This window comes from Montipora capricornis, chromosome 11 (assembly GCF_036669925.1).
Source record: "Montipora capricornis isolate CH-2021 chromosome 11, ASM3666992v2, whole genome shotgun sequence".
In the NCBI taxonomy this organism is placed as follows: domain Eukaryota; kingdom Metazoa; phylum Cnidaria; class Anthozoa; order Scleractinia; family Acroporidae; genus Montipora; species Montipora capricornis.
The window spans coordinates 36,800,670-36,815,312 of record NC_090893.1 but is presented as its reverse complement, the minus strand read 5'-3'; the positions used below and the strand labels follow the sequence as shown (position 1 = coordinate 36,815,312).

At 40.4% G+C, this 14,643-nt stretch overlaps 1 protein-coding gene across 3 annotated transcripts in view; it reads left to right on the top strand.

Annotated features, from left to right (window-relative positions):
• The window catches only part of LOC138023664 (NFX1-type zinc finger-containing protein 1-like), a 20,631-nt gene extending 6,355 nt beyond the window's left edge, over window positions 1–14,276 (top strand). The window contains exons 4-17 of one of the 3 annotated variants that reach the window (XM_068870706.1): window positions 373–528; window positions 1,004–1,110; window positions 1,445–1,507; window positions 2,047–2,108; window positions 2,400–2,557; window positions 3,588–3,809; window positions 4,287–4,566; window positions 5,203–5,537; window positions 5,676–5,880; window positions 6,291–6,691; window positions 7,673–8,402; window positions 8,652–9,650; window positions 12,558–12,716; window positions 13,209–14,276. In XM_068870706.1, coding sequence (XP_068726807.1) covers window positions 373–528; window positions 1,004–1,110; window positions 1,445–1,507; window positions 2,047–2,108; window positions 2,400–2,557; window positions 3,588–3,809; window positions 4,287–4,566; window positions 5,203–5,537; window positions 5,676–5,880; window positions 6,291–6,691; window positions 7,673–8,402; window positions 8,652–9,650; window positions 12,558–12,700 — 3,861 coding nt within the window. In that variant the 3' untranslated portion in view covers window positions 12,701–12,716; window positions 13,209–14,276. Of the gene's footprint in view, window positions 1–372; window positions 529–1,003; window positions 1,111–1,444; window positions 1,508–2,046; window positions 2,109–2,399; window positions 2,558–3,587; window positions 3,810–4,286; window positions 4,567–5,202; window positions 5,538–5,675; window positions 5,881–6,290; window positions 6,692–7,672; window positions 8,403–8,651; window positions 9,651–12,557; window positions 12,717–13,208 lie in introns of those variants that run through there. The other 2 variants (XM_068870707.1, XM_068870708.1) reach the window with 2 other exon arrangements.
• Window positions 14,277–14,643: the final 367 nt, after the last annotated feature.

Sequence of the window (14,643 nt, the reverse complement as noted above, 5' to 3'; positions counted from 1 at the left end):
CGAGTTCCATCATGCCTCCTAGCACGACCTGTGCGATGAACACGTTCAATTTCTGGAGCAGATTCAAAATCGAGTTTATCGACGAGGACATTCTTAACTTTAACCCATGGTAATGTCCCTTAACAAGACAGTAGTTGGTTTCTCTGTCTTAAGTGTACAACTTGTGACTATTACTTGAGATCAGGTTTACACGTCTTATAGAAGTAATCCTGAGCCATGTATATCATGAGTTTTTAATATAGTCATGCCGGTGCTGCAGAAAGACTTGTTCTTGAGAACGGCACACTCCCGTAAGCACAATATTCTTTACCCTTTCCTATCTTTTACGTCCTGTAACCCGGGTGTAAAAAACTGTCCATTTCTCCTGTCTAGGGTATAGTGGACATACAGTTCATCCGCTTATATTATCATGCGGAACTTGAAGATGGTGACGTATATCAGATGGTAGAGAGCACTGTTTTCTTTGAAGCCTATCGTCATGTCCTTGATGGACTCAAAGAAATTACTCCTGCGGACCTACCTTTCCAGGTGACCGACCCAACCTTTCTCCCGTTTATAAGTACATATTTCTTCGCTTAAAATGTAGTTATTTGGTTGTTATTTACATCATGTAATCAAGTGAACCAGACGGCCAAACACAACAGGAATGTTTCCATTTCAAGCTTTTCTTTATTGACTAGTTGGGTAGTTTGGAGGGCTTGCTAAGGTTTAAAAAGCTTTTGTTCACTTTTCCTGCGGTTCTCCGGTATACGTAGCTAGCTATAGGAAACGGAACTGTTGCTCTCTTCAGCCCAGTGGTATGTAATTTGTTGTCATGCCAGCCTTTCGACAGAGCATTGATGGACAACAAAAACCTCCATATTAATGTAGATCACGTCTAAGCTTACGTGTACCATCGTACGCTGTGAATCCCTTCAAATTATTGGAAAGGTATTCTTGTTTTCCCGATCTTTTTGGGATGACATTGTTAACGTACCCTCTAATGTCCCCTTTTTGAAAACAGAATTACATCGTCAATTGCCAGAAAGAAGTTGAACCACCAGCCTACTTGAATGACAGGTTTCAAGGACCATTGACCTTTGATCTTAGGCCAATCATGAAGGAGAGAAGGTAGGAATACTATTTGAAGATATAGAAGACGTAGGCGAAAATCGAAGAAAACGTCGCACGCTCTCCGATTTTTGGCTATTGTTACCTCTCTACAGGCAATCATTATCCAATTTAAATTGCAAGTGATATGAAGTTGGATGATGTGCCCGCGTTTTTTAAGTCAGGGTAGTCATCCATGAGGACAAGTAAGTACATAAGTGATAAGACTTGCAGTGTTGTTTAACCGAACTAATAATTGTTGCCAATCGTGCAATCCTTGGCTTCAAAATTAGAAATGAGATTTAAAGGCTTATAAAAGTTACTGACTACCTCTTTTGTTCTCTTGTGATTCTAGTCATTTTTCTTGCGAAAGTAGCCTGAAGAAGAATGAGAGAAGTTTGCTGCACCTAACATACCGGTACATACATGCAGGGTGGGTGATCTGGATCAGAATCAGTTATCCATGATTCCTCGAATCACAGCTCTTCAAAGCCGAGGAAACGGTTCCTTTGATGCACCATGATCCGAGTGATCATGTTTCACTGATCCTGATGCAGATCACCCCAAAGGAACGCACTGACGTATACCTACATACACACAGGACGTTATTCAGAGATTAAAACTAAAATAAATACAAAAAGCACCCTGAAAAGGAGTTTAAGGAGGTGGACCCTATGTAAAAAGACTCCCTCAAATAAGACATGTATTAAAAGCTAATACCAAAGATTCCATCACAAATATAAATACAGGCTAAAGATTTAAAATTTAGTTTATAAAATACGTAAAAACGATTTCAGAGATTTCTTAAACACATTCAGGTTGCCAGCCTCTACAACATTTGCAGGTAAATCGTTTCACCGCGACGATTGTCACGCGAGTTTGAAAGATAAACCTTAACTGGCATTCGTTTCGTGAAATAATCTAATTTGATACTGAAGTGTTGCCTTACTTCAGCAGTTCTCGCCAGTCTTTGAGGTCACGACTCGCAGACCTAAACATGAGAGTTAGGTTTCGACGGGGTAAGTGCAAGTTATTTTGATTTGCATAATTATCCCAGTAATACACAATAAGCGACAGACAAAAATCTTGTTTTCGCCCATCCAAACGGCTAGAAATTATCATGCCATGATTTTATATTACGTAACGTCACCGGATAACCAAGCACTTGACTACTAATACTATATGATGTTGTCAGGATAGCGCAGGATCGAGATTTTAGTTTGACTAAGATAAACATCTAAAACCGATGTGTTTTGTTTGAAAACTCTCCAGTCTTACAGCTTACAACTTTCACTTTATATTCCATGAAGCAACTAATGTTCCAGTCCTGAACCTAGCCTCCTGGCCGTCTGCGGAAGATCTGGGTCTCGATGACTCTCAGTTCAAGGCTCTACAAATGGCTCTGACCAAAGAATTTACGGTCATTCAAGGACCACCAGGGACTGGAAAGACGTACATAGGATTGAAGGTAGAATAAAAGCGACTCAGTTTAGATTGATTTTAAAATCAATTTAAAAGTTCTACAATATATTTTCAAGGCCAATTGTTGACGTTAAATCTGATTTAGAAAACAGCCCTAAGAAATTACGCGCTGATTTGTTTAAAATCGTGGTTCTATAACTCGGCACAAGCACAGAACTGGCACAAACTGTTGAAGTAATGATGGCGCGAGCAAAGAGAACTTACATTTTGATATTCAAAGTTAACAAATTGTTTTCCTCTTTTTCGTCGCGGTGTTTTCTGAAAGAAATAGAAAACATGTTCTCCGTGTTTCTATCGAGCTGTGGAAACGCTCGTGAAAGTTTGCGAGAACTCGAAAAGGCTGTGGAGACACTCACCTGTGGCTCGTGTTTCCACACCATTTTTCTTTTTTCTCAAACTTCCACTCGTGTTTCTATAACACGATAGAAACACGGTACACGTTTTCTATTTCTTAAATACATTAGAGGAACCTCTCCACAACTGTCAGCTTGAGGACAGAGGAAGTGTTCGTTGTAGAGAGGTGGCCGTTTTGGTTAGGTAACGGTGTAATATGAAACTTGCATATTTTCGTGGGTACAACTTTTTATCTTAAAAAATGGTTACTGTACCATGTTAACACGAAACACGAGCAAAATATATCGTTAAAATACAAGAATCAAACAAAAACAAAGACAATTTACGTCACCTTTTACAATAAATGGGCTTTTGCATCGTTCGTCAATCGTTGATTAACTGGCCGTTGTCGAGAGGTTATGTTGGCAGTTTGGACGTGCTTTAGTGGTGGAGAGGTGGCCGTTGTTAAGAGGTTGAAATAAAATTGAATGTATGGAACGCCTGCCGGGACCAAAAATAGTGGCCATTGTATTGAGGCGGCCGTTAATGGAGGTTCGAACAAAATATGATTTCTTTGTTCTCTACTACTAATACAGATTTCTGTTTGATTTGAATGATTTTGTGAAAAGGTCTTATAGGGCTGCACGAGCTAGCAACAAAAGACAAACTTTGTTTCTTGGCAGATTGCCAATGTATTGTTGCATAACAAGGAGAAGTGGGACACTATCTACGGCCCAGAGCATCGCCCAATCCTAGTTGTCTGCTACACAAACCACGCACTCGATCAGTTTCTGGAAGGAATCCATAAGTTTCACTCAGATGGGATTGTTCGAGTTGGGGGGAGGAGTCAGAGCAAGACTATGCAGGCATGCAGTCTTTCACAATTGAAGCACGAAATGCACAAGGTGAGGGTACACTGGTAAATTTACTGGAAAGGGGTAGGGGAAACAAAACACGATAGGTAAACCATATAGTGTAAATTCCGTTTCAGTAAAGGTCGGAACAGAGTGGCTCCATATCAAGCTCTGGTGACTCTAGAGCTTGATTTCAGGTCTTAACTCAGGTTTCCTGGCATGAAATAAGTTTTTCCTGGATGAGAGATACTGCTCTATAGCAATTTTTTTTAGATTTCCGAAAGAATTTTTTTGCCATCCCTCTATGTTCCAATTATTCCTCTTTATCTGCCGGCGAGCAACATTATTTTTTAATCAAGCTGACAAGGAAGCCTATTTGCTTGGTTTGTCTATTAGCAGTTCTTAGAAAATAGCTGTTTCGATTTCTCACCGAGAGTTCCTGTATTTTCTAGAGAGAGACAAGGGTAGCATGTAGAGTCCTGTTTATTTCAGCAAACGTTTGACTTTCGGTTTCTCTTTGCTTGACAGAAGAAATCAGTGCCCTTTTACATCAGAAGAGCTTTTTACGAAGCTCATGTGCTAATGGACCGCGCTGTTGAACGATTAGAAACTGCAACCCAAGGTTTACAGGAATGTCTTGAGAACGTTCTCCATGAAGACGAGTTGTGTTATCGCGCCATGAGCATGACAAAGGATCATTACAAGTCTTTGAGGCAGCCTTTCGTTGAAACTGCAGGGCATAAACTGAGTGCTATGTTGCAGTGGCTGCAGCTGTCTGTGAACTCAGCCAATCAGGCCAGCCAAGGAGGTAAGGAATTCAATTATAGAGAACTTAAAATAAATTAAACTTCTGTTTAGTCTACTCTTTGTCGTTATCAGAACTGAAGTAGTCGGTGAGCCAGGACCTATTTCTTCACCATATGCAGAATCCAATTTCCGAGGAATGACAGGACCGCTATTTGTGACCACTTCATCTATTTTCTTGCTTGTTTGCAATTTCCTCCTCTCTTCTGTGGCCGTTACATTCCCATCAACGACGTTGAAAAGACTCCTGTAAGTCCTCTACCCCAATTTCTCTGGAGGACTAAGACAAAACAACTTTACTTGGCTACTGCTTTGGAGAGCAATAACCGTTTGTTATCGGCGATAGAGTAGAGTTCGGTATAAGGTCTACATTAATCATACCTTAATCATACTGGGCCTAGCACTTTTTTCACTGATTATCTGAGTAGTCGAAGCTATACCGGGGACTCGGATTTTCCCACAGCAAATACAGACATCTATTTTACACAAAGCCTCAGGAATTATAAAATTTATTTAATAACATGTGTTCCTTTCATGTCTTCCTTTATTTTTTTTACGAATATGCAGGGATATTATTGTTACTCTTCTTTGAGAAAAAAGCAAAACAGAAATCCCTTCTATTATTTCGTTTTCTATCAAGAGGGGCCTGAAATGCTAGCGGAAGCGGAAGTAGAAGAAGCAGAGCCACTAGAAGCAGAGAATGAAGACAATGACGATAACCCGCATGTGCTGTACGAAGCAAATGTTATGCAAGATCAGAGAACACTGGACGATGATGACGTTAGAGTGTTCAGTTCGAAGTCAGTGGGAAAAAACGTGGAACAACTAAAAGTTGTGAATCCTTATGTTTTTAGTGGGGAAGGCGACGACGAATGGCAAATACAAAGGGCTCATCGACTAAAATGGAAATTAAAGAGGATCATGAATAAAGAGCTGAGCAAAAAAGATTTCATGTCAGATGAAAGAGCGAAAATGGTAAGCAGCATTATGATTATGGGATATAAAGGAAATAACTATGAGTGGCATTTACTAGCTTACTGGTGCATGTTTATCAAAGTCTAACTGCAATGGAATGACACTTGTCTTATTGGTTTTTGTCATTTTTCACTACAGGTGACAAATGTTTGGAATTTGAACCTAAGTGACCGTTGGAGTTTGTACCGACGATGGGCGATGGACGTGCGCCAGCGTTACCGTTGCACGATCTCGTACCTCCACCGTGAATTTGAATGGGGTGTCGAGCGACTTAAGAAAGCAAAAACCATGCAGGACTTGGGCATTCTCGTGCGCGCCGATGTCATTGGCATGACTACAACAGGTTAGCTAAGCTCTGTTGATGCAAGGATTAGGAAGCGCAGAGGTTCTTCACGTATATTGTCTAATTTGCACCGCTGCTTGGTCGTACAATTGGTTAAGATGATAGGCCGCGGGGTGTAAATCAAAGGCTTCAACTTACTTTGTTTAATACAGAACCAAATTCTTCTGTTAAGTATATTATACGTTGCTTACGGTTTTCGGACCTAAACATTGAAAGTAATTCAGGTTGATTGTTACGTATACCGGTAATACACAGCAGTTTTCATCTTTGATCGATCATGGCCAGTTGAAAAACTTAAGGAAAAAGAAAAATTTAATGAAATTTATTAGTAACGTTTTCACAAATTAAACTCGGATGGATATCCTCTTTTTCTTCGTAATTTACGTGAAATCTTTTTTATCAAATTTTAGGGGCTGCCAAGTATCGCAGACTTTTGCAAAGTTTGCAACCGCGGATAACAATTGTTGAAGAAGCCGCTGAAGTACTGGAGTCTCACATTGTTACATCGTTAACTCCCGGATGTCAGCACGTGATTCTGATTGGTGATCATCAGCAACTCCGCCCCAATCCCGCAGTCTACGAACACGCAATACATTACAAACTGGACGTGTCGCTATTCGAGAGAATGGTGAAGAATGGAATGCCATTTACAAGACTGCGTTTGCAGCATCGCATGCGACCTGAAATCTCCAAAATGCTGGAGCACATTTACGTCAATCCGAAGCTGGAAAATCACGAATCGGTGATGAAGTTTGACAATATTAAGGGTGTGGCTTGTAACGTATTCTTTTTGGACCACGAGGAAAGTGAGGTGGGTAGCAATACATGTATTTTATAGCGTGCATAAAGAAACTATCTGATCCCGTCGCTGGATTGAGATCATCGCGCATCGATTGTTTCAAACTCAAGGGAAGCCTAAACGGGAATCGGGAATGCTGCTTTATATTCGACTTCCTTGGGATACAAGAAAGGGTTACGTTTTCACAAACGTTGGCCGTGTAGCACTTTATATTTCAACAGACTTAACTGATTAAAGTGTAATGAGAAGTTCTAGTTTTGTACCCCATACGAACCATGTGAGCGTTAGCCCTGCTGGTGGAAATGGGCCCACACAAGGGTGGGAATTGAACACCGCTGCTCTACCGACTGAGCTACAAGGTCAGACGGGAGCAAGCCGTGGGAACTGAACATGTTAAAGTCACGGCAATGAACATGTACAAGTACGGGTTACGTCTTCACAAACGATGGACGTGTAGCACTTTAGATTTTAACAGACTCAACTGATTAGAGTGTAATGAGAAGTGCAACACTAGCACTTCTCATTACTCTCTAATCAGTTACGTCTCTAAGTGCTACACGGCCAACGTTTGTGAAAACGTAACCCTTACTTGTACTTGTACATGTTCATTGCCGTGACTTTAACATCTTCAGTTCCCACGGCCTGCTCCCGTCTGACCTTTTAGCTCAGTCGGTAGAGCAGCGGTGATCTAACCCGAAGGTCGAAGGTTCAATTCTCACTCTGGTCAGAGTTTTTCCCTGTCCTTATGTGGGTCCATTTCCATTGGTAGGGCCAACGCTCACATGGTTCATATGGGGTACAAAACTAACACTTCTCATTACACTCTAATCAGTTAACCTTCTAGGGATACTGCTGGAACCTTGTTAATAGAGGGAAATGGTTTACTGGAAAAAAGTGTTCTGGCCTAAGTCCGCTAGCTCTTTTTCTTGTTCTACCCTCTTTCATTTCTCCTCTTGTTGTTGTGACACACATTTGTACTGTTCTACATTACAGGATTTTACCGTGGAAGGAATGAGCAGGTCAAATAAGCATGAAGCCAAATTCATGGCAGCTCTTTGTCGCTACTTCATCCTTCAGGGTTATGAAAGAGAGCAAATAACAATCTTAACAGCTTACGTTGGCCAGTTAACACAGCTCAAAAAGGAACTTGTACCTAAAGATTTCTTCAGCGGAGTTCGAGTCTGCGCGGTAGATAATTTTCAAGGAGAGGAAAATGACATCATTCTTTTGTCACTTGTTCGAAGCAACGAAGAGGGCAAAATCGGTTTCCTGCAGACAGAAAACCGGGTTTGCGTAGCGTTGTCCCGCGCCAAGAAAGGGTTTTTCTGCATCGGTAACATCAGCCTTTTGGAAACTAGGAGCACCTTGTGGAGGGCGATCATCAAGGACATGCGCGAGCGTGGGAATGTGGGAAAAGCATTGATGCTGATGTGCCAAAACCACCCGAAAAACGTGATCCACGCCACATGTGCTGAAGACTTTGAAAAGGCACCAAATGGAGGCTGCACCATACCATGTGATACGCGACTCGAGTGCGGTCACGTGTGTGACATGATGTGCCACCCAGTAGATCCAGAGCACTTAGATTACGAGTGCCAGAAGCCCTGTGTAAAAACCTGGCCATGTGGACATGAAAATGCGACAAAATGTCACGTTGATCCACTGCGCACTCCATGTAAGGAACCTTGCACTGTGACCTTGAAATGTGAACATCCTTGTGCTGGTAAGTCTGACGGGAATAAATATGGGACCTTTAATTGTTTATAGAATATTGGGGGATACTAGTGGGTTTCGATGGGTAGTCCCGGTGATGTATAACGAAAAAAAATCCTATGGTCAGCCACCTTTTAAAATTGACAAGATTGCACATGTATTAGTCTTAGCAATATTTTTTATCTTATATGAATGTTCAATATTGAAGGAAGACAGTATTCGCAAATACGTATTTACTTTTTTTTTCCAATTACACTAGGTGACTGCAGTCGTTGTTTCTGTGGTCGAGTCCATGTGCCATGCAAAGCTAAGTGCGACCGCCCACTGTTCTGTAAGCACAAGTGTGGAAAGAAATGTGGTGACCCTTGTGATCTCTGTAACGAGAGATGCACCTGGGAGTGCTTACATCATAAATGCACCAAATTGTGCGGAGAGCTTTGCGATCGTCCACGATGCAATGAGCCGTGCACAAAGTTACTTCCGTGCCAGCACCCGTGTATCGGGCTCTGTGGGGAAATATGCCCAACGAAGTGCCGGGAGTGTCACAAAGACGAGGTGAAGGAGATATATTTCGGAACCGAAGATGACCCAGACGCAAGATTCGTGGAGCTGGCTGACTGCGGTCACGTATTTGAAGTTCAAATGATGGATCAGTGGATGGACCAAGCGGAAACAACGCGTGATGAGAAGTCAATTGATGTTCAACTCAAGCTCTGCCCAAAATGCAGGGTTCCCATCCGCACCAGTTTAAGGTACGGGAACATCATTAAGAAGATCCTGGCAGACTTCGAACGAATAAAGCAAAAGATTGTGCTAGATAAAGGATCAGGTGAGCGTGACCTAGAAGTAGCCAGGCTCAAATTGAGGGCGCAGGAGATTAATCAATTTCCCAAATACATGCTGAATCTTAAGAATCTCACGGATGATCAAATCAACGTGATTGACAACCAAATCAGCTTTTTGTCTTTCCTTCAGACACTCAAAGTTAATATAGGCCATTTTGAAGAATTGCCCCAGGAAACGAAGAACGACCTTGAGAGTAAAGTGGAACAACTGCAGAAACGGGTGATGGAGTTTCGTGTTCGATTCAGCGACCAGGAACGGGAAGAACTCACTGAGGAAATGTACAGAACACAGCTTCTAATCGACTTCAGAATGCTGAAGATGCAGCTTGACATCCAGGATATTCAGCTTGGAGTAACTGACACTGCGGAGGTTTTCTTTGTTAAAGAAGAATTGGATTCGGGGAAGGTTATCGGTAAGAAAGCAGATAAAGTGAGTAAAAATTAGGGTTTATGAGCTGTTGTGTCTAATTATCCAATGAAACTATTCCCACCAGCTCGATAAATTCGTTACTTTTCAGTTACCTTGCTAAATGGACGGCATTTCGTAGGTTATATTTCAATGTTTAAACCTGATCCCCCGCCGAGGAGCCCTTTCCCAGCTTAAGAACCTGCGACTTCAGGCAAGCTATCTCGAAATAATTACTCACTGGCGATAAGGTCTGGATAGTAGCAGGCATATCATTATTTTTAGAAACAACACAACACTTTTTAAATTTAAAAACATGTTTCGACAGAAACTTCTGTCATCTTCAGTTTAAATTACAAAGTACAGAGTTCAACATATAGAGTGAACCAAAATTCTAATTAACTATAGGAACAAAAGGAAACATGACAATGTAAAATATTACAAAGAAAGCTTTAAATTAACATGATAAAGTTGATGATTAAGTGTAGGTTTATCCCATTGAATAAAAATGGCTTCTTTTATCTTAAGTTGGAAGGTGGTAGAAGCGTGATCTAGGATGCTGAAACAGTCATTAGAGCACAAAGTGCGGCAATGCTCAGAATTCTGTAAATGTTTAAAACGTGCGAGGTCCTATCACTGAAAGTGTGCTCACGTACGCGCGTGGAAAGATGCCGGGTAGTTTCGCCGACATAGCAGGCACTACAGCCCGCAGACAAAAATTTGTATACCACACGCGCACAAAGCCCACCAGGGACAGGATCCTTCACACTGAACATTTTGCCGATTTTAAAGGATGAGAAAACTGACTTAATATCAATATTATTACAATAACGTTTGGCAAAATGGCAAACATTTTTTCTGCGTGATAAAAGAAAAAGGACCAATGTAAGGTAATTTAAAGTAAAAGGTACGTGTAGTGTCAGAGACGGTAGCCGGTGGATTACAGCCATGGCGAGTAAATGCGAGGTAGCCATTAATAAGGTTTTCAACTAGATGGACTGGAAAAAGATTCTTCTGAAGGATTTTGGTAAGTTTCGTGATGTCCTCGTGAAAACCCAACCAAGTGTTGTTGATCTTGTAGGCTCTGTCAACAAGCGTGCGAATGACACCCAGTTTCGACAAACGCGATGTAAAACTAAAGTAATTAGTCAAAAGGCCCGTGAAGGTTTTCTTACGGTAAACACTAGTGACAGTAAAATGAGTGTCATTGTCGATCAAAACATCTAAGAAAGGTATCTTATGATCTATTTCCTTTTCCATAGTAAATCTGATGTGAGGGTGCCTAAGGTTAACGTAGTTGAAAAATAATAGCGCTTGATTCTCCGAATGAAATAAACAAAATGTATCATCAACATAACCTCGGTGAAACAATATCGCGGAGTCCTGGAAATTTTTGTGCAACCATAATTTGTCATGATGACCCATAAAATAAATTAGAAAGAACAGGAGCGAGGGGGGGGGGAGGGGGGAAGTCCATTGTTACACCATCTATCTGGTCGTAGAAAGAACCCTTAAATAAAAAATGGGTCTGAGCGGTGGTTACGGAAAAAAGGCTCTTAAGTTCGGTGTTGCTTAACTTAATATCAGGATTGCTATCAGAAATGTACTTGACCGCCAGGTCAATACATTTTTCAAGAGGTATGTTGGTAAAAAGACTCACTATGTCAAAAGAAACCATAAATTTACCATGCATAGTTAAACCTTGAATATCCTGGACAAAGGTAAAAGTGTCAGAGGCGCAATGTTCAGTTGGAATATGCGGTGTTAGCAAATTACACAGATATTTATAAGGGAAAAGGTAATATAATATATTATATTACCTTACATTGGTCCTTTTTTCCTTTATCACGCAGATGAAGGTTTGCCATTTTGCCAAACGTTATTGTAATAATATTGATATTAAGTTAGTTTTCTCATCCTTTAAAATCGGCAAAATGTTCAGTGTGAAGGATCCTGTCCCTGGTGGGCTCCGTGCGAGTGTGGTATACAAGTTTCTGTGTGCGGGCTGTAGTGCCTGCTATGCCGGCGAAGCCTATTTCCCTTTCGTAAACGGTCGTTACTATTTCTCAGAACGGTCGTTGCCATTTGAAACGGTCGATGCCATTTTTTAGCTCTGAATTACACTCATTAGGTCTAAGAACTCAAAAGGTTGCGGTTACTGTTGTGTCTCGCCGGTCATTTGAGTTAGGGTGAGGGCTAAGAACCCGAGTTCGAGTTTTGAGATTTTCGGACTCTTTTTTTCCTCCAGTTTTTCTTTTATAAATGTTTTTTTTCCCTTTTTGGTCTTAATTTGAGATAATAGTTTTTCTTAATTTGATTCTTTTAATTTTCTTTGAAGTGGAATGTGTAGTCGACCGTTCTAAATGGCATCGCCCGTTTCACATGGCAACGACCGTTCTGAGAAATGGCAACGACCGCTTCAAATAGCAACGACCGTTTACGAAAGGGAAATTTGCGTCGGCGAAACTACCTGGCATTTTTCCACGCACGTACGTGAGCACACTTTCAGTGATAGGACCTCGCACGTTTTTAAACATTTACAGAATTCTGAGCATTGCCGCACTTTGTGCTCTAATGACTGTTTCAGCATCCTAGATCACGCTTCTACCACCTTTCAACTTAAGATAAAAAAAGCCATTCATATTCAATGGGAGAAACCTACACTTAATAATCAACTTTATCATGTTAATTTAAAGATTTCTTTGTAATTTTTTAAATTGTCATGTTTCCTTTTGTTCTTGTAGTTAATTAGCATTTTGGTTCACACTATATATTCAACTCCGTACTTTGTAATTTAAAACTGAAGATGACAGAAGTTTCTGTCGAAACATGTTCTTAAATTTAAAAAGTGTTGTTTTGTCACTAGCGATAACTGCAATACATTTTAATTGCTGATACTTTGCAATATTTTTAGACAGAAAACACCAAGAACAATACAGGGCTCATATTGAAAGAATTAGACGGGAACAACGCCTTCCCGAACTTAACAGGCTGACTGTAAAAAGGGACGAGAACGATTTGATCGCGAAGTCCATGGGGTTTACACAGGGACACTGATTCAAGCGTCCAAACGGTAAGTGACGTAAAGATCAAGTTTTCCTAAAAGCCTTTAAAAGATTTGATATAAATCCTCTTTTGCTTTTGAAGTACCGGTCAGTAATTTCAAGCTAAAGCCCGTTTGCCGAACTCGTCGGACACACAGGAGAGTCAGAAATAAAAAAAAAGATATCGTATTAACCTGTGGGCTTTACTCTAAGTTTGGGATCTTCGTTTTATGCCTAAGCGAGGTCAGAAGGGCTCAGGTCATAAATCAGAGGCAAAAAGGTCGGTCCGTAACTTACAGTTTGGACCACAATCTCGGTTTGCAAGAGGTATCAATCTTTTTTTAATTTGTACTCATAGTTACATTAAACGTAGGTGGTGCTATATTTCAATCGACGGATAAGGTCTTAGTAGCTTTCACTCGCTTTCCAGTTATGCCCCTTTTCTCTCTGCCCCGATCTTTTCCCTTACTTTTAGTTTCATCGCAAGTTCAACTGTTCGTTTTTGTTTCCTATCCATAAAGGTCATATCTACAGCTTTACAGATAGGGATAGAGCGATAGAAGAAAGCAAATGTCCGGAATGTGGCTTGAGAATTGGTGGCCATAATCATCAGTCATGAGCAATAAGCCAGCCACTTGGATAACGGCCTATTCGGTGACTTCTTCTTGGCCAACAAACACAGCAGTTTGTTATCACCCAGGAGACTTTTTGTGACTTTCTGTAACTAAGGTACTAGCTATCAGCTTAGGGATGATGACTGATCTCACAATTATTCACTAAGCAAAAAATACCCGAAGGTCTGGTGAGCAACTTTTCCTTTCGCTTAACTTTGATTAAACGAACAAGAGTCTTATCAATTCATTTTTTCGTTGCCTTTTGCAATTTTGCCGTGTTAAAAACGAAGCCGGGTCTTGACTAGATAATGTTCTAAAATAGTTCATCGGAAAAACGTGTCAGTTATTCGTTTCATTTGTGATTTTATCCTTTGAACATAGCGAATAAAATAGATAGAGATTAAGGTTGAATTTAAGGTTTTCTTTTGAAGCATATTGGTAAGGAGATTAGTTTGCAAAGAAGGCCTTAATCTTGGAAGCTAAGAAGCGCTTTCGACTAAGGTTATTTTCAACATAATACTGGATTCCGATTAAGGTAATTCCTTAGTATTGCATTGCGCATCCCTACTGCGCACGATCGCGTCATTAGCGCGCGCACATGAGCACGTGCGCATACAAAACGTAAGAGATTTCGCTCAAACTAAACCCGATAGCCTAATAAATGCTCCTTTTCTCTCAAACGAGCACGATGACTCCCGATTTTTTTTCAGGTGTTTGCTAAGAACAGTCTAATAAAGAACATATTTGAAGAAGAAACAAAGTTTGATAGTAGAACATGAATTTTTTTTTTGGAAAACAGTTCCGTACTGGGTGTATTTTACCCAAGGCGAAGACTTCAAGCTAACCACGGAACTGTCCCAAAAAGTGCACTATTCCCACAAGCAGGGAATCAAAGTCGGCGTAAATGAACCATTACTGCTTGTGTAAATAAAAGAAGCTTTATTTTCAAAATAAAATTTTGTGTCTTTGAAGTAACCAAGACTTAATTCTGTATGAAGGTGACTCGAATTTTTAACACTAAAACAGTAAAAATACCCCATTTTAAGAGCCTTTTGAGGCGTAAACAAGCATGGTGGCCCCCTTTTTTTATTGCATTTTTTTAATGTACATATAATGAATGTTAATTACGCCAAGTTTCCAAAAAAGTTTGATAATAGAACAATTTCAAGGGAATTACCTTAAACAGTTGACGTTTACTGTCAAATTGCCTGAATAAGTTTTTTAACTGGAGCTCCTTCGCTTTACTGGGTGCAACGAGAATTGTCCGTTTCTCATCTTTTTTTTTTTTTTTTTTTTTGATCGAAAAGTGGTGTAATGCTCCTTAAAAGAACTTCCAAAACAA